Source organism: Ammospiza nelsoni, chromosome 17, assembly GCF_027579445.1.
Source record: "Ammospiza nelsoni isolate bAmmNel1 chromosome 17, bAmmNel1.pri, whole genome shotgun sequence".
Classification (NCBI taxonomy): Eukaryota; Metazoa; Chordata; class Aves; order Passeriformes; family Passerellidae; genus Ammospiza; species Ammospiza nelsoni.
Window position 1 is genome coordinate 15336962 of NC_080649.1, and position 18766 is coordinate 15355727.

The 18766-nt window shown below is 56.0% G+C and overlaps 1 protein-coding gene across 2 annotated transcripts in view; it reads right to left on the reverse strand.

Moving 5' to 3' along the window:
- Positions 1–13360, reverse strand: part of ABCA3 (ATP binding cassette subfamily A member 3) — a 32289-nt gene extending 18929 nt beyond the window's left edge. The window contains exons 1-8 of one of the 2 annotated variants that reach the window (XM_059484263.1): positions 13339–13360; positions 8098–8182; positions 5089–5353; positions 4335–4462; positions 3696–3861; positions 1472–1731; positions 665–781; positions 26–146 (exon numbers count right to left, since the gene is read on the reverse strand). In XM_059484263.1, coding sequence (XP_059340246.1) covers positions 26–146; positions 665–781; positions 1472–1731; positions 3696–3861; positions 4335–4462; positions 5089–5353; positions 8098–8151 — 1111 coding nt within the window. In that variant the 5' untranslated portion in view covers positions 8152–8182; positions 13339–13360. Of the gene's footprint in view, positions 1–25; positions 147–664; positions 782–1471; positions 1732–3695; positions 3862–4334; positions 4463–5088; positions 5354–8097; positions 8277–13338 lie in introns of those variants that run through there. The other variant, XM_059484262.1, reaches the window with a different exon arrangement.
- Positions 13361–18766: the final 5406 nt, after the last annotated feature.

The window sequence follows — 18766 nt, forward strand, 5'->3', positions numbered from 1 at the left end:
AAGGAGGCAGCGCAGGGGGACTCACCTCGTGAGAAGAAGGTGCTCACCATGAAGTTGAAGGAGATGGAGGAGATGGAGAAGACAGCGAGGAAGGTGAACACCAGGGTGGGGTCACTGTTGGTGAGCACTGCTCCCTGTTCGCTCACCTGCCAAGAAAATCTTGTGAAGCCCAGAGCTGCTGGAGCCAGCTGTGGTGTCAGCAGCACAGACCTGATGTTCTCCAAGTGCTGGAGACCATCTCAGGTGGGTGAGGACACCCAGAAACTCCCAGACCCCTCCAGAGGGTGGAAACGCAGGTTGCCTTCATGTGGTGCAGGATCTAAGGGGCAGGGGATACCCTGGCCAACACCCAGAGAGTCCCCTCCTGCTTCCCCTGGTGTGGGCACATGCAGAGGGGAGAGCTCGAGGAGCTGCAGAGGCTGTGGGAGCAGGGTGGCCCTGCTCTGCATGCAGTGTCCCTGGAGCTCCCATCCCCACCTCCCTCTGGGGGGACTGACCCTGCCATGAATGCAGCTGTGGCCAGCACTGCTCATTTCAGTCCAGGAAACCCAAACTCCAGTCTTTGGAGGAGCCCTGGGACACCAGGACAGTCCCATGGCAGAGTGGCCCTGTCATCCCTGTGCCTTGCCAGCACAGAGTTTGTGTCCTGGGGACAGACGCTCACCTTGACACAGAAGAGCACGGTGACGAAGAACACGGACACCAGGAGGAAGAGGAAGAACATGAGGAACCAGGCACTCCAGTGCAACCAGTTGCTGAGGCCCATCATGTGCATGTACTCCTGTGGGAGGTCACAGTGTCACCCACAGCTGCACCCACACTCCCTGGGCACAGACAGGGCAAGGCACAGGTGGCTTTCCCTCGTGGCACAAGCAAAGAGGAGGTGGCAGCCCCAGGTACCAGCAGAGTGGTCCTGCACAGCCACCAGCATGGTGTGGTGTCCCCCACCTCCCCAGACAAGGGCTGTCACACTGGAGGAGTTCCCAGAGAGCTGAGCTGAGCCCAAAACCCAGAGCAGGGTGCCAGTGGTGCCACCAGGGCCACCCAGCACAGGGCAGGACAGCCAGTGCCTGGGGGAAGCCAAGCCCTGCTGTTGTAAGCACGTGGCCGAGCTCCAGCCGCCCCCACAGCACACGCACAACGGGTTTCTACATGCAAAAGGCAAAAACCTTCCTTCAAACAGGCTGAACTCTTGAATCCACAAGCTCTGGAACCCAGGCATGTTGCCCTCTCTCCCAGCCCTGGAGAAACACCATCCCTGTGGTCCAGCAGCCCGGGCTGCATGGCAAGGAGAGCCCAGCCTCCTCATGGCAGCAGGATTAGCAACATTCTTCCCTGGGGCTCGCTAATCCGCTGCCATCCCCCCATCCTGCTCACTGGCTCTACACCCAGCAAGGATTTTGTTCCTAATCTAAAGGCATCATCCATTGGGGAAAGCTGCAGAGGGAGGGGAGCACATCCCAGCTCTCACCTTCAGCTTCTTCTCCTTCTCGTGGACGACGGCGCGGACGATGTTGAGCGAGGTGTAGGTGAAGCTGAGCATGAGCAGCAGGGGCAGCTGGTTCTGGATGGCCAGGAGGAAGAGGTCGTTGACGTAGGCTGGGAAGGGGAAGCGCTGCACCACCACCGTGATGTTCTCCAGCAGGCTGGCAGAGCTGGCACTGCCGTGGTACTGCATGATAGCCCTGTCCACCGCGTGCTGCACCGCCAGGAACCCCTCCCGGAGATAACCTGCACAGCAAGAGCCACACCAGGAATAGACATGGGGCTGGGGCTGGAGGGACAAACAGCCCTTGTGGGAAGGGGAACAGGGGCTAAATCTGGAGTGCAGAGGAAAAGCAATATAAGCATCACTGACACATGGGGGGCTGGGGAAGGACTGATACCACAGCAAATTCACTGAATCACTGGTTTGGCCTGGAAGGGACCTTGAAGTTTATCTTGTTCTACATCCTGCCATGGGCAGGGTAACCTTCCACTAGACCCAACCAGGATCTTGCATAACCATCATTTAGGAGGAGCTGCCAGGAAAACTCTGTTCATGGTTGCTGTCCTGCAAGATGGTTGCGACTTTGTTATGGGGAGATTCTCTGTCACCACCAACCTCCACAAGTCACTGGGCTTGTGTTTCTCCTCTTTTTCTTTGTAAACCAGAAGAATAGGCAATACTACACAGGTTGCAGTCAGAAGTATATCCTGTGACTCACACATGTGGTGTTAATTTTTGTGCATTAGAAAACACTGCAAATATTTTAATTTCCCAACAGCATCTCCCAAGTGGGAAGGGACCCACAAGGATCATGAGGCCAACTCTTGGCCCTGCACAGACACCCCAACAATCCCACCCTGGGCATCCCTGGCAGCGCTGTCCAAGCTCTCCTGGGGCTCTGGCAGCCTCGGGGCTGTGCCCATTCCCTGGGCAGCCTGGGCAGTGCCAGCACCCTCTGGGGGAAGAGCTTTTCCCTAATCGAAACCTCTCTCGACACAGCTTTAGATAACAAAATCAACTTAAAATAGTTTATTTTTAAGTGGAATTGCTGCCAAATGTTACCTGAACAGGAACTTAAGTTCTCTTACAAAACCCCAAATGAACATTTTGAAAGTCAGTGGGCTAAAATGACCCACAGAGAGAGAAGATAACAGTGGAATTATGAGATTGGGAACTTTGTTTGATATTAACTCATGTACTGAGCAAACACTCTGCTTTATTTACACACTGTGAGCAAAACCTGTTTGCCCACTTCCTTGCCCTCACTCTCCCTGGACACTGAAATCGAATACAGAGGGAGAAATCCCACTGAGGGAAATATTTCCTTTGCCACCACAGGAGGAGTTCCCAAAAATCCAGTCCTGAGCCAGCAGCAGCTCCAACAATGTCCCTGCTGGCTCATGCTCTGCCAGTGGTTTGGCTGCCCTTAAACACCGCAAACCATAGAACTGCTCTATTTACTTTTCAAGTACTTAAGCAGTACAATAAACACAGGGCAGTTTGGATAGTGATATAAAATTTCCATTAAAAATTGAAATGGGAAAAAAAATTAAATTTTAAAATGATTCATGCACATTAAAATGTATTCTAATCCAACCCTGCGCAGCAGAGGTGCCCAGAGGCCAAGCAGTGCCCATGAAGTCACACAATAAAATTTAAATAAAGGATAGCTATAATATAACAAATATAACAAAATTCTAACTATAGTCCAATTGCATCTAAGCAATGAATAATAATTCAACAAAATAAAGACATATTAATATAAAAAATAACAAATTATTTATAATTAATATATAAATAAATATTAAGAAGCTCTACAGTAAATAATTAATATTTAAATATTAATTTAGAATTGTGTCATTATTTGATGAATTGTTTATCTATGCACAAAACTGAATACAAACATCTATAGAAAAGCATAACCATTTAACTATTTATATATTCATAAAGATTTATATGTAAATTTTAACATTTTAATATATATAAATATTTAATTGCTTGTATATATAAAATAAATATATGCTTATAACAAACAAATATTTAATTGTTCACCTTATACAGATAATAAATTTAGTGTTGATATAAATAATAATTCATTATACTTAACTGAATTTAATGATTTCTTTTAAAGGCACCTATTTCTTAAAAAGCTCATAGCCTGCCAGGTGCTGTAGGAAGGTGACCCCAGGTCCTGGGCCGTGCTCACCTGGCGTGCCCCCATCAGCAAACTTGGCCTCGCGGGGCCCGGGCAGCTGGAAGAGCGGGAAGAGGTAACTGGTGTGCCAGTCCCGGTCCAGGTTGGGGTTCAGCCCCGTCTGCTCGCTCCGCGGGGCGTTCCTGGGGCTGTACTTGAAGCGCAGCTCATACTCCACCTGCACGGAGGGTTGGAGCTGGGTGGCACAGGCCCAGGTGACACCCGGCTGGGGGAGGCTGTCCCACTGTGCCCTGGCTCACCAATGGGTGGGACAGGCCCAGGTGACACCTGGCTGGGGGAGGCTGTCCCACCTTCCCTGGCTCACTGGAGGGTGGGACAGGCCCAGGTGTCACCTGGCTGGGGGAGGCTGTCCCACCTGCCCTGGCTCACTGGAGGGTGGCACAGACCCGGGTGACACCCGGCTGGGGGAGGCTGTCCCACTTTCCCTGGCTCACTGGAGGGTGGCACAGACCTGGGTGACACCCGGCTGGGGGATGCTGTCCCACTGTGCCCTGGCTCACCAATGGGTGGCACAGGCCCGGGTGACACCCGGCTGGGGGATGCTGTCCCACCTTCCCTGGCTCACTGGAGGGTGGCACAGGCCCGGGTGACACCCGGCTGGGGGATGCTGTCCCACCTGCCCTGGCTCACCTGGAGGGGCAGCGGGGCCGAGCTGTGCGGGAAGCGGTGCCGGAACACGACGGCGGCCAGGACGCTGCCCGAGTGGTTGTCCAGCCTGACGTACTCCTCAAAGTCCCGCTCCGAGGGGAAGCCCTGAGCTGTGGGGCAGAAAGAGGAGATGCAGGGACAGGACACAGCAAGGCACCATGCACTGCTGCTCAGCCAGCCCCAGGAGCATCGCTGGGTCCAGGACAGGAGGGATGTGCCCTGACTGCTGACAGACACGGGGGAGTTACATAGGATACTGCCCTCTATCCTGGGCACGCAGACATTCCTCCTCCTTGAGAGCAGGAGTCAGCTTTCCCACAGAAAATTCTAACAGCTTGGAACACCAAGTGCTAAAATTTTCTGTGCCAAAAGATTTCCAAAAATACTCTTTCACAGGGAAATGCTGCCACCTTCTTTAACTGTTTTAGGGTGATATTTTTCAAGACGGAAACTGCAATAAAATGAGACCAAAAAGCAACCCCAAATCCTGTCATTTTACTGAAAAAAAACCCAAAAACCATCAAACGGTAGCCTTGAAGTTCAGCAAAAAATGGTGTTCCAGGAGCACAAGGATTCAGAATCAGTCACAGAATGGTTTGGGCTGGAAGGGACATGAAAGACCATCCAGTTCCAAGACCCTGCCATGGGCAGGGACACCTGCCACTGGACTAGGCTGCCCAGAGTAAAGACTCACAGCAATTTCTGGGGTGGAAGGAGCAGCCCCAGCCCTGCTCACCTCTGATGTTGATGGGCAGAGCTCTCTCCACCGCCTCGGCGATGCTCCGGACGGCGCTGCTGTTGGAGGGGACGTAGGCCAGCTCCCAGGGGTTGCTGGCATGCTGGGAGGAGAAGAAGCTGGGCAGCTCATCCACAGACTGGCTGGGGTAGAGGGTGGCGTTGGGGTGGCTGACGGAGTGCACGCGGTGCCGCAGCGCGATCAGGATGGCGGCGAAGAGCAGCGGCAGGCACACCTCGATCAGCGTCACCAGGATCTGCCTCTTCTGCAGCCCAGGGGAGACACAAACATGGGACAAGGATATAAAATACACACATCCAGACAGCTACCATCAGTGTGTATCTGTAGACAGATACCAATAGTACACTCTCCCTCTCTCTCTCTCTCTCAAGAGATAAAAATGAAGATGCAAACACAGAAGGTAGATGAGACAGTCATCAGGTTCAGGGCATGGGAACACCAAGGAGCAGTAGCGTTCTTGCATTCCACAAGGTTTCACAACCTGGGTTTTTCCAGAGGCCAGGAATGACACTGTGCTGGTTCCCACGTCCTTCAGGGCTCTCCAGCCAAGGGATCCCCCACCCTAAGCACTGCTCCAGCTCAAAGCAGCCTCCACCAGAGCCTTCCTCACACACCCCTGGGCTGAATGACCCAGGCTTGTGCTTTGCTCCTTCCCTGTGCCCTGGGGCTCTGCTGTGCAGCAACACTGCTGGAACCAGTGCAACTTTTCCTGCTGGAGCTGAGTTGCTCCAGGCAGCTGGATGTTGGATCTGCATCCCAGGATGGGGCCCAGCAGAGCCTCTGGCCACAGGACTACAGCATGCCAAGCACACCCATGGGCATACCCAAGCCACTCCTGCACTACACACAGTGGCTCTTTTTTTTTTTTTTTTTTTTTTTTTTAATTGAGATTCAAGCAACTGGAGAATGAACTCCAGCGCTGCACTCTGGACCTTCATGCATCAATTCCCCCAGGGCTATCTCTCCTGCACAATGCCTCCCAGCCAGTGACAGCCCCCACCAACACAGGTCCATTAGCATCCAACCCAGGTCAATTAGCATTTCAAACGGTGTCCCAGGGGAACTGTGGCCATCGAGCAACCTGATCTTGTGGGAAGTGTCCCTGCCCATGGCAGGGCAGTGGGATGGATGGTCCCTTCCAATCCAAACCATTCTGGGATTCTGTGGTTTCCTCCTGCAAACGGAGCTGCCTTCACCCCAGGCCAGGCTCAAGAGCAGCACAGCACACTCAGCCTCAGCAGTGACAGCTCAGAGGTGTCCCTGCCCACAGGGGTTCATGGCTGCTCAGAGCATGTGCCTGCAGCAGCAGCATTAACCTTTTCTGAGACCTCTGGCTAATTTGGGCTTCACAAGACACGGGGATTTTGCACCCTCCCCCTTTGCCAGGCTGGAAAGAGGAGCTCCAAGAGCTTAAGTGTCACAACTTTGCTGTCTCAGCAACTGGATTTTATGCAGCAGCTGGTGGGCAGGCTCAGGTGGGCAGAGTCTCCAGTGGGGCAGGTAGGGAGCCCTGAATGCAGCCTGGGAAGGGAGACAGCCCTGCAGGAGCCAGGGTGAACAGGATCTTGGACAGTTTGTGAGGAAATGATAAGGGGACTACCATTACCCTGGCTCTCAGCACCCACTGTCAAAGCCCAAAACACCTCTTGGGGATTCCCCTGGCAGGAAGAGTCTACTCCAGCCACAGCCAGCCCCAGCAGCACAGGCAGGAAGCAGAAGTTTCAGGCAGGCAGAGAAAAAGGAGCTTTCCCAAAGCCACCCTCATAAAAGCAAACGCTGCAGATGTCTGATGGGTTTATAATGCAGCCCTGGCAGCCCAGCTGCCTCCCACTGATTTACTATGGCACTAAACCTCTCCCTGTCTCCTGGGCTGCCTTCAGAACAGCTCTGCCTCCCTGAACTTGCAGGCTCACACACATTCACCAGCTCTGCAGCAGAAGTCATTCAAGTCTCTATTCCAGAGGTGCCAGGGATACTCATCCATAATCACCACAAGCAGCTCTGGAGAGCCACTGTCCTCTCAGCGGGCTGGGGGTGATTTGGGAGCTCTGTTTCTTTATCAGGAACAGGACTTTTAGCTGTACCCTGGCACAGCAGACCTGAGTCAGCTTGTGGCCTTGGAAAAGACACTGAGATGTATCCCCACCCTGGAGCACACCCAGAAAACAACAATTTTCCCCTGCAGAGGGGATGGGGGATGCTCCTGGCTGCAAATCAGCCCTGCTGCCAGTCCCTTTTGTCCCCTCCAAGGCCAGTTCCCTGTTCTGTGCTGCCAGAAGGCCGAGTGCAGCCAGCACTTCCCTCTTCCTTTGGGTTATTTTTACAGCAACGCTGTGCCGAGCTGCAGACGGTAACTGAAAGTGTAAAGCCAGGCTGCAGCCATCCCTGCTCCCTCCTCTTCCTCCACACTCTGCCAGGGCTGGCTCTGGGTCCCAATGGAGCCACAGAATCCACCCAGGAACACCTAAAGGGGCTGTGACCTGGGCCAGCACCAGGCAGGACCCTGCGGTCCCCAGATTCCTCAGTGCCACCCAGCTGCCATGGTGGGAGGTGGCTGGCAGGGGGTGCCAGTGGTTTGATATTTTTAAGACCCCTAAAAGCTGCTCCTGAGAGTGGTAGAAAGCAATGGAGAAGAAGAACCCCAGGGTTCCAGTGGGTTTTGGAGGCACCAGGACTTCCAGAGGAGGTTGTGCAATGAGACAGCTCAGAAAACCCCACTGTCACAGGATGGGCGTGGGTTACCCAGTCCCAGGAGAAAGGAGGGCAGGCTGGGGAGCCAGGGACAAGGAAACTGAGGACAGAGCACAGCCCCTAAGGTCACACAGCCCAGCACAAAAGACACCACGTGCACAAATAACCCAGTTCTCCTCCTAGAGATGCCCTGTGTCCACAGGGGAGGTTTCCTGACGAAGCCAGAGGCTGGGCAAGCTCTGATGTGCCCCCATTTAGCAGTGCCAGAAGCAGCCCCCGGGTGCAGTGCCAGCCTACCTGCAGGATGTAGTTCTTCCAGAGCAGCAGCCTGAACTGCCTGAGCAGAACCATCCTCCCATCAGAAGGGGCCCAGCGCAGGACCCTGGAGGAGAGAGAGGAGAGAGCTGTGAGTGCCAGCTGCTGGTGGAGCTGGGCACAGGAGGGCAGCATCCCACACCCCACACAGCCCAGGGCAGCTCTGCTCCCAGCCTGGAGCCACAGCAGACAGCTTCACCCCAAAAAGAACCATTGTGCTTGCTCTCCTAAGAGTAAGTGCCCCTGGTTTCTGGCATGGCTGTTCCCAGAGATGGAAGCTGCTGTTTCAGTACCCAGCCCTGGGTCCTTCCCAGCAGCTTTCCTCAAACTACAGGAGCATAGGATTACAGAACCACAAACACCAGCCCCAGGAAGGCTGTCAAACTCTTGGCAGCCTATTATTTTGGGATGGGTGGAGATTGCAGGCTGTGCCTCCACCCCCTGCCGTGTGAAGAGTTGGTTCCGCAACACTGGGTGCTTTCCCAGCAGAAACTCTGCTGGGAGAGGCAAGGATGAGAAAAGGGCAAGGGAAGCACAGGGGAAGGTCGGTGCTCGAGAATGATCCCCCGCTGCCTCCTCCCCCTCCCGGGAAGCATCCGCCGTCCCTTCAAGTTGTTTGTGTCTCCATTTGCAGCGGCATTTCCTGACGGAGCGCTGCTATCCCACTGGCTGGGATTCTGGGCTTGCAGAGCAGCACGGAGGAGGAAGGGGCAGCCCTGGCACCAGCAGAGGCTCCTGCCCGCACTGCCGGACTCGGGGCAGCCCCCATGGAGCAGTGCCAGTCTGAGCATGGCAAACCCTGACAGGATCACAGTGGGCAGCTGTGGGGTCAGCTCTGAGCTGTGCTCCAAAGCCTGGCAGCACTGGAAGTGCCACAGGGACACGGGGGGGCACAGAACCCACGAGCAATGCCCTGGCAGGCGCCCCACAGCACATTCTCCAGCCCTGGTTGGGATGGTATCAGCTCCCTGGGTGCAGCTGGCACCCAGCAAGCCGAGCAGGGGTTTCAGGGTGCCCCAGTGAGGGGATGGAGGTTGCTGACCCACCCTGCCAACCTTGGCTCCCGGGCTGGTGAGCGCACACAGCGAGCACAGCTCCGGTGGCAACAGAGCTGCAGCAACCTGAGACACACAAGGGCACAGCAACAACACCCACCTGCCTCTCCTGCCCTCTGCCACCAGCTCCTTCAGCTCTCCAGGAGCCTTCTCCAGCCTTGGCACACCTTCCAGCCCCACCTCTGAACCCAGGAGCCTTCTCCTGCCCTGGCACACACCTTCCAGCCCAACCCCAAACCAGGAGCCTTCTCCAGCCTTGGCACACCCCTTCCAGCCCCAACCCTAAACCAGGAGCCTTCTCCTGCCTTGGCACACGCCTTCCAGCCCCAACCCTGAACCAGGAGCCTTCTCCTGGCTTTGCAAGCACCTTCCAGCCCCAATCCTAAACCAGGAGCCTTCTGCCCTGGCACACACCTTCCAGCCCCAACCCTGAACCAGGAGCCTTCTCCTGGCTTTGCAAGCACCTTCCAGCCCCAATCCTAAACCAGGAGCCTTCTGCCCTGGCACACACCTTCCAGCCCCAGCTCTGAACCAGGAGCCTTCTCCTGCCCTGGCACACACCCTCCCAGGCTCAACCCTAAACCAAGAGCCTTCTCCTGGCTTTGCAAGCACCTTCCCAGCCCCAAAGCTAAACTCAGATGTGTTCTCAGAGCACAAAAACCCCACCAGCTCTTTGCCACTCTATGCACAGAAGACAGATTCCCACAACAGCAGGGACATCTGTGTTCAAGGATCTTTCTCTAGGCAGGAAAAAGCAGAAGTCTTATGCTTCAGCCCCAAAAAGTCCACCAGAACCCCACCCAGAGGAAGCAGGAAAGGAATAGCAATGGGGACTTGGTAAAGGCACCTTCAGGTGCCTCCCGAAGTGCCTTGTCTCCAGCTGGCCTCTGGTCCATGTGTGGCCAGGCAGAACATCCATGCTGTGCCCCAGGATCCCTTAGCAGCTCCCCAGGCCCCACACCCACACAGCAGCATCTGAAGTGCCCCAAATAAGCCCCCCCAGCCCCAAGCAGAAACCTTTGTTCTGCACCCCCTTGAAGGAATGCAGAGCAAACCAAGGGAATCCAAGCTGTGGCTCACTTTAAAGGACGAATGCTGCAGGTGAGGCAGGAGCAGCTGCTGATCCCAAACCCTGCTGGCCCCGCCGCACCCTCCAACTGAAGCTGCCCCCCCGGCCGCCCCACGGGCCTTACAGCTGCTGCTGGGAAAATGTCAAGCAGCTCTTGGGTAACACAAACACTATACAAAGACTGAAAATTGCATTATTGCCAATAAATATTTTCCAAGTTTTTAAGTGTTCCAAGAAAACTCGTTCTGGACCTTTCGCTTGCTGGAGATGAGAGCAGGAAGAAGCAAACTTACAAAAGTTCTTGCTGGATTTGAGAGCAAAAATGGTTTTCCAGGCTCTAGTATCCGAAGCACAAATTTTTTTTTGCAACCCAAGAGAGAAAACCTGTTTTGGGAAGTGCTGCCTGGATCAGCTCTGAGATGTCCATGATCAGAGGACAGAACAGGGCCTGAGCCCATGTCTGGGCCCATCTTTGGCAGTAAGGGAGGGCTGAGTGCCACAGGTGGATGATGACCTCGGTGCCTTGCTGGGCAGCACATTGGGCTGTGCCAGCCAGAGATGCTCCCACCTGACTTCAAGCACCACACGACTGAATTTCCCACCAAAAGGCAGGGCAAAAGATCTGGGAAGCAAGAGAAGTGACCACCACCAGCTTCTGGGAGAGCAACCCAGTTCCTCTCCCTGCTGAGGAGTTCCTCCCTTCCTCTTCCCTGGAGGAAGGGTCTCCTGAATACACGAGTGTGGACACACCCTCACCATCCTCAGGGAGGTCAGTGAGGAAGGAGACACTCCTGCCTGCCCACAGCCTGCATGAGTGGATAGGAGACTGCTCCTCACCACCTGGTCCCCACCAGCCCCTGCCGCAGTACCAGGCTGTGCCGGGTAACGTGGTGGCACCAGCTGCCAGCCTGGACCAGAGCTGTTCTGCCAGTGGATTTAGATGAGGACAGGCTGAGCACTGGCAGGGATCAAGGCCACAGCATCCCACCTCCTGACCCACTTCCACCCCGCCTCGCTGCTGGGAGGTGGCTGTGCCCGGCCACCGCCTCAGCGGAAAGGGCCGAGCAAAGGCCACATGCTCCCGGGAGCCTGCAGTTATTTTAGAGCACACACCGCAGTTCTGCTCTTCTGATGTCCCGTTCCCATAGAAACCAGCCCTGCAAATGGCAGACGTTGCCTTTTTTAATATAAACCCGGTGTTTCTTCCTGCTGGTTGACAGAGACACCGTGTCACCCCTACAAGATGAGCTGCCAGGTGCCCGCACCTCTGCAGCTGTGCCCGGGGTGGTGGCATCACACACCTGGCGAGGGCTGTCAGTGCCTGGGTACTTTCCACACTGACACTGGAGCAGGAAACTCCTCTCTGCTCCCCACAGTGTCTGTGTTGGAAATTATTCAGCCATAGCAGGGCAAGGACTTTTTATGGCCACTGTTTAGAGGAAGAGCGAGTGATTTCCGAGGTGGGTGCATCTAGAAAGTCCCAGGTCCTGCAAAGAGCAACCAGGGCCAGCAGCCACCAGACCAGCCATGAGTGCTCAGTAACACATAGCTCTCATTGCTGGGCTGTTTTCACCTTCTCAGTGTTCACAGAGATCTGGGAGTCACAGCAGAGCAACACCATAAAAACCTCACCTTGGTTGTGCAAACAGTAATAAAACTTTCTAAGAGGCTGTAAGGCTGGTGGGGTGGTGGGTGCAGCAGGGACCAGTGACCTCACAGCCAAATCCAACCCAGTTGGGTTTGTAGAGACCCAACACCAAGTGTCCAACAGATACGTGAGTCTGGGTTTGACCCAGACAGGAACTTCTGGCCTTGAAATAAAAAAGAAAGCTGGGGCTAGATCCTGTTTTGAGAATGTGGGATTGGATTGTGCCCAGCTGCTGCCCTGCAATGGGAGTGGGTCGGTGGGCATAGGGAGCCTGATGGGCTCTATGGTTGCGTCTGTAACTGCCTTTGTGCTGGGGCAGCAGCAGAAGAGAGGGGACAAAACTGCTGCAAGAGCTCATCATCCCCTTTGCCTTAAAAACAACATCACTGGTTTGCCCAGTGAGTTTGCAGTTGCTCATAAAAAGACAAACTCTGCAAACTCACTGGCCTCATGAATTTAGCAAGAACAAGGGCTGGAGCCCAACACACAGGTTTCTCATGGACCCTTGTACAGCCCTGCTCCTGCCCTGCAGTTCTCAGTGCCTGGGCAGGACAGGCCACCTGGGCAGCTGTGAGCAGAGGATAGGGAGATCCCTTCTGCTTCTACTTGGTTTTGAACATTTCCATGCATGGAGCCTCCACCACACTCCTGGGCAGCCTGTTCCAGTGCCTGACCACCCTCTCCGTGAAGAAATTTTCCCAATATACAACCTAAACTTGCCGTGGCACAACCTGAAGCTGTTCTCTCTTGTTCCATCACTTGTTCCCATGGAGCAGAGTCTGATCCCCACCTGGCTGCACCCTCCCATCAGGGAGTGGTGGACTGAGAAGGTCTCTCCTGGACCTCCTTTTCTTCAGGCTGAGCCCCTCCAGCTGCTCTCCAATAGACTTGTGCTCCAGACCCTTCCCCAGCTCCGTTCCCTTCCCCCGACACGCTCCAGCCCATCAAGGTCTACCTTGGCATGAGAGACTCTCTCATACCGAGCCAGGGCCTGGGGCGCAGAGCGGGCAGTGCCCCCCCGGTGCCCGCAGCGCCGTGTCCGTTCCCGGCTGGGAGGGGCGGCCCGAGCTCCCCCGGGATGCCGGCGGGTCCGAGCCAGGCGCATTCCCCGAGCGCGGCCGAGCATCCCCGCGCGGCGCCGCCTCCATCCGCCGCAGCCCACGGGGGACGCGACCCTTGCGGGCCCGCGCAGGAGCCACCGCCGGCACGGAGCCCGAGCCGCGCCGGAGCGCGGAGGCGGCAGCGGGAGGAGCCGGCCAAGGGCCCCGGAGCTGCCGCAGCTCCGGGCGGGGCCGCCGAGCGGACAAGAGGCCGCGGCCCCACGCATCCCCCGTCCGGCCCGACACCCCCGCTACTGCCACCATCACCCCCCGATGCTCATCGCCCCCCAGCGCCCACCACCCCCGGTGCCGGTGCCGGCGCCGGCACCCATCGCCCCCCCGCTCACTCACCGGGCCGGGCGGCTCCGGCTGCGGCTCCGGCTCCGGCTCCGGCTCCGGCTCCGTGCGGCCCCGCCCGCGCCCGCCGCGGGACCGCGGCACCGCGCACGCGCCGGGGGCGGGACCCGAGCGGGGCGGGACCGTGGGAGGGTGAGGAACAGAGTGTGAGAGTGTGTGTGTGTGTGTGTGTGTGTGTGTGTGTGTGTGTGTGTGTGTGTGTGTGTGTGTGTGTGTGTGTGTGTGTGTGTGTGTGTGTGTGTGTGTGTGTGTGTGTGTGTCTCACACACACGTCTTAGTGCACACATGTGTGCCACTGTTCACTGTTTGCGGTATTTACGTGTCTGCCCGTGTGTCCGTGCCCGTGTGTGTCATCCTGTGTGTGCATGGCACGTGTGTAGTACTCTGAACCTGTCTGTGAGGTGTGTGTGTGCACACATCCCTCTGGGTGTGAACTCTCAGTGTGTGCCCGCACCCCGCTGGGCAGTACACGCAGCAGTGTGTGTGTGCACAGGGCATTGTGCACCTGTGTGTGCCCCAGGCATTGCCCGTGTGCCAGCTGGCTGTGGCTGTGTGTGCACCCATGCCAGTGTGAGTGCACACCTGGGCGTTCCACAGCTGTGTGCACGTGCACTGGGCATTGCACGTGTGCCAGGTGTGGGACACAACACAAATTCACATGTGCCCACTTAGACACCCGAGTGTGTGCAAGCGGCCGTGTGTGCAGGGCTGTGTCTGTGTAGAGGCTGTGTGTGTGTAGGGCTCTGTTAGTGTGTGTGTAGGGCTCTGAGTGTGTGTAGGGGCTGTGTGTGTAGGGCTCTGTGTGTGTGTAGGGCCGTGTGTGTGCAGGGGCCCGCACGTGTCCGTGACAGGAGCTCACGCACTCTGGGGGGCAGTGGCTGTGAGCAGCCGTGGTGGTTCCGGGTGCGGGGTCAGTCCATCCCTGCATGGGCATGGTCAGTCTGCCGTGTCCGTCTGTCCGCCCACGCCGCTCCCGAGCAGCAGCACTCCACACGGGCCCTGCCCTGGTGCCCCGGTTTGTGGAAGCCGGTGCCAGCTCCGCGCGTGGGAACGCGGCACTGCCGGGCCACTCCAGGGGGCAGGTGGAGCGCTCCCGATAAGGATCAAAGTGCCGGCGCTGGAGTGTGCTCACAGTGAATGGATGCCCTGCCCGTCCTGCCCGCTGCCTGCCAAGCTGGTAGGAGAAGGTGCTGCTGGTGCTGAGAGCCCCAAAGTGGAGAAAGTTTGCACAGTGTGGGCAGAGGGAGGAGGAAGAGAAGGGTGAGGAAAGGGGACTGCGGTGGGGACAAGGACAGCCATGGCTTGAGGCAGCTCTACTGAACAAGGGACATAGGGTAGCTTGGGTGCTGTGAGTGCCGGGGGGGTTTGGGGGTGCCCCAGTGAACCCAATCTGCCCCAGGCTATGACAGACAGGAAGCAGAACAGCCCCCAGCCACTGCCTTTTTCCACATGCTAAAGAGAAGAAATTCAGACATCAGAACAGGCTGCTGAAAAAAGTGTGGAGTCCCTGGAAATGTTCAAAAATCATGTAGATGTGGCACTTGGGGACGTGTTTTAGTGGTGGCCTTGGCAGTGCTGGAGAAAGAGGTGGACTTGAGCTTAGAGGGCTTTTTCAACCTAAATGATTCTCTAATTCTATGATCCTATATTTTTGGGGGGGCTCCATGTAGCTGAATGCCACAGTGATGGCTTTGAGTACAACTGCTTTGGAAACCTGTGTTCCTCTCTGATCTTGGGGATTTGTAGCCACTTTCTGGACCTTGGCTAGTCCTTGGAAGAGGAGGAAATGAACTGAGAACCAGGGCAAGGGTGAAGGTGTCTGGGTATGGGAACAGGAATCAGCAGCACTGGTGTTAAGATGAGGCCAAACAGAGAGTGGCACTTGTGACTGCACTGCCAGGACCTCCTGAGCTGGGACACCCCGCTCTCCACCATGGTGCCTTTGTTCCTGGCCACGGCCAAAGCTGAATTTTGGCTCCCCAGGGTACCTGGAGTATGTCACAGCCATGGGTCTGGTCCCAGATGGGGTGCTTGCAGTTGAAGTTATGACTGTCGGGCCCTGTCTGTGCCCTGGGAGAGACCTGGAGCCAGTGCCCATCTTCAGAGCTGCAGCTGGGAGCCCTGTTCCTGCCCTCCCCCAGCTGGTTCCACAGACACCAGAGGAACTGAAGCTGTCTCCATGGGTGACTGAGCAGCCACCAGACCACAGCAAAGCTTCCCTGCTCACACTCACGTCCTCAGCAGCACACAGGCAAAGCTCATTACAGTGCTCAGATGTGGAAGGAGCTGCCTGGCTCAGAGTTGTTATCCCTCAGCAGAGCCACACCACTGTTTTGAGATGATGCAGGCTGGCCAGGCGTGGGGATAGCACGTGCCTTCCCTCCAAGCATGGCCTGGCCGAGGGCTCGTCCTCTCCCTGTTTGCTTTCCCCCATCACGTGTCACCCTTGTGCATGGCATCCTGCTGTGGCCACCTTGGTAATGGTGTGGTCTTGCCCAGCATCTTTGTCATCATGGGGCCACCGGCCCTGTCTCAGGTGAGGCCAGCAGCCAGCTGAGTAGTCACAGGTAACTGTGGGCCTGGAGAGGATCTGGGACAGTCACTGCCTGCGGTGACATGCCGGAGCCTCACGCCAGCCCGGGCTGAGCCACCTGTCCACACCCCTGCTCAAGCCTGGGTTTGATCCTCCCCAATTACAGCTGCCTCAGTTCTCCCCGTGACCTTCCCTGTTGCCTCATGCAGTGCCTCTCACTGCCTGCCTTTGAAGGAAGCTGACCCATTAGATCAAAACAAAAATCTTGCCAAAGAGAGTATTTACAGGCTCCTCATGGCGCCTAGAACAGAAGACAGGAGATGTTGCAATGAGGTGTAGTGGCATTGCAGTGACTCAGCTCACACCCAAGGCTGGGAGTGTGCAGGAGACTCAGCAGGAACATGGGAGAAACCCAGAAAAGGCAGGATCAGGCAGAGAGGAGGCAGCAGGGACAGCAGGGATTAGGCAGTGGGGAAGCACTTGCCTGGGGGATGTCCCTGTCTGACCTCTCACATGAACCCCTGGAAGAAAGAACCAACCCCTGTGCCAAACTTGTCAGCCCTGCTCCTGGCACCTGTGTCCCTGAGGTCATGGCTCAAGCTATGCTCCACCACCTTTCCTTGTTGGCTGTTATCACCCCCATCTCCCATGGTGTTATTCCCAAGGGGCAGCCACAGGGGCCATCCTGTCAGCAGCAGTGGGGACATCCATCCTGCTGTTTCAGACCAGCTGGGTTCAGAAAACCCCAGCCCTGCTCACCTCACACATGGTTTCAGGGTTTAATCTGTGTTAAAGGTGCTGGCTGGCTCATGAAACCATCTTATCTCTGTCCATCAAGGACATCAAGGACCTTCCCTTCTCTGTCCAAACAACACCCAAAATGCAGGACAGGTAGGGGGGAGGATGTGTGCCAGTGAGTCCGCAGGGCAGCCATGCCAGGGTGGGCCTGGCACAGGGTGCTCTGGCCCCTCATCTCTCAGCCAGTAGCCAAATGAGATGTTGGGAAGAAGAACTTGCTTAAGTAATTCCTCTTTCAGTTTCTCTGCTATCCCCACGACCCTGCCACCCTGGGCAGTATCCAGGTAAGAGATTCACTACCACTGTCCTTGTGTGACCCCATCTGCATTGCTCCTTGCTCTCCATCCCAGCCTCCTGCTGCTCCCTGTGAGGGAGGAAGGAGTGTGAGCAGGACACACACTCCATGATGCCCAGTGGCAGCTTCCTCCAGAGCAGCTGGTGGCTCAGGACATGCAGCAAGGGCTTCCCTGGACACATCCCAAGAGTTGTGGTGCAGGGACACACACACTGACTTCTGTTGAGAGCATTTTCCATCTTGTCCTCATTTCTTCCCATCCTTAACTTTGCTGTACTGCTGCATGGTGCAGCCCTGAGACTGGAGTGCCATTGCCCAGGAATAAAATGCCAAGATGGTGGTTCCAGTTAAAGAGGGTGAGTGGATCCAACACCTGCTCTTGGTCCCCCCACACTTGCCAAGGACAAGATGTCTTGGGCTTCTTTTCCCTGGGGGGGGGCCCCCATTCCCTTTCACCCCAAGGCATGCCAGCTTGCAGCCCCCAGTCTTGGCTGCCAGGTTGGAGTCTTGGTGTTTTGCTTTGCCCTTTAAGTGCTGAGAAGATGCACAGTGAAACAGACTCCCCTTGGAGTGCTCAGACACAGGAAAATTTCCATGGGCTGGGAAGGATGACACAGGAGGAAGCTTTCCAGAATACCTGCTGCTCTTCCCAATCCCTCTTCTCCTCAAGTGTGATTTCCCTGGCAGTGCTCTGCAGGGAGCTGGCACAGTGTCTACCCACATCAGGCTCCAGCAGTGTCCCCAGGGTGTCCCTGTGTCCCTGCTGGGGGTTATAGAGCTCCAGGCCCTTGACAGACCCTGGAGCACCACCAGCACAGAGGAGGCATGGCTGGGAATTTCAGCACCCATTGCTCGTCTGTGCCTGGGTAACCTCCTGCTGTGGTGGGAGCTGGAGAGGCAGCATGGCCTGGACACATGGGCAGGCTCTGCCTGCACTGCCCAAAGCCAGCCTGCTTGTCCCTTCAGCCCAGAGAGGCAGCTGGTGTCCCCAGGGCCACTTCCCCAGCTGTGCCAACAGCCAAGACCTCTTAAAGCTGCTGGATTGGAGCTGGCAATTTGGAGCTGAAAGGGTTCGAAGGCCTCTCCCAGCACTCTAGCATGGCTTCTCAAGAGGCACCACTTTAGGATCCAAGAGGTGTGTAAATGAAAAGGAACAGCCTCATTTCATTAAGAGGTTGAAGAACTGGCAGCTTTGGGCATTCTGTCAAGCTCAAAGATCTCTGCCAGCACCTAAATCCGATAAGTTGTGTTTGGGCTGCTGGCAGCGTGCTGGGAAGCCAAGGGTGAGATAAGGGAGACATAACTGGGCTGGCACCAAGGAAACTCCTGCAGGGGGGAGACAGGGATCTTTCTGTTGCCACCCCAGCTGTCTGCACTTTCCCAGAGGGCACAACAGCAGACTTGCAGTTGCACTCAATGATCCTTGTGGGTCCCTTTCTACTCAGGATATTCTGTGACTCTGTCAGACCATCCTCAACACACAAAGGCCACAGGAAGACAGGTCTTCTCCTGAAAATTTATACTTTTCCCTCTTCTGAGAGCAAGGGAGAGCTAAAAGTTCACCTAACCCACTGCTTTCGAGGAAGCTGGAACAGGGCAGGCAGTGCTGCAGGTTGCTGCATATGGGGGTGGAATTTCAGCTTACAGATAAACCAGAGAAGCTTGGGGGATAGAGGGAACATCTCCATGAGAGATGAGCTCTGGCTAAAGGAGAACAAAAGTGGGGTGCAAATCCTTGAAATGAAACCCTGGGAGGGGTTTTAAATGATTGCTAATGGGTGAGATGGGTGGGCAGT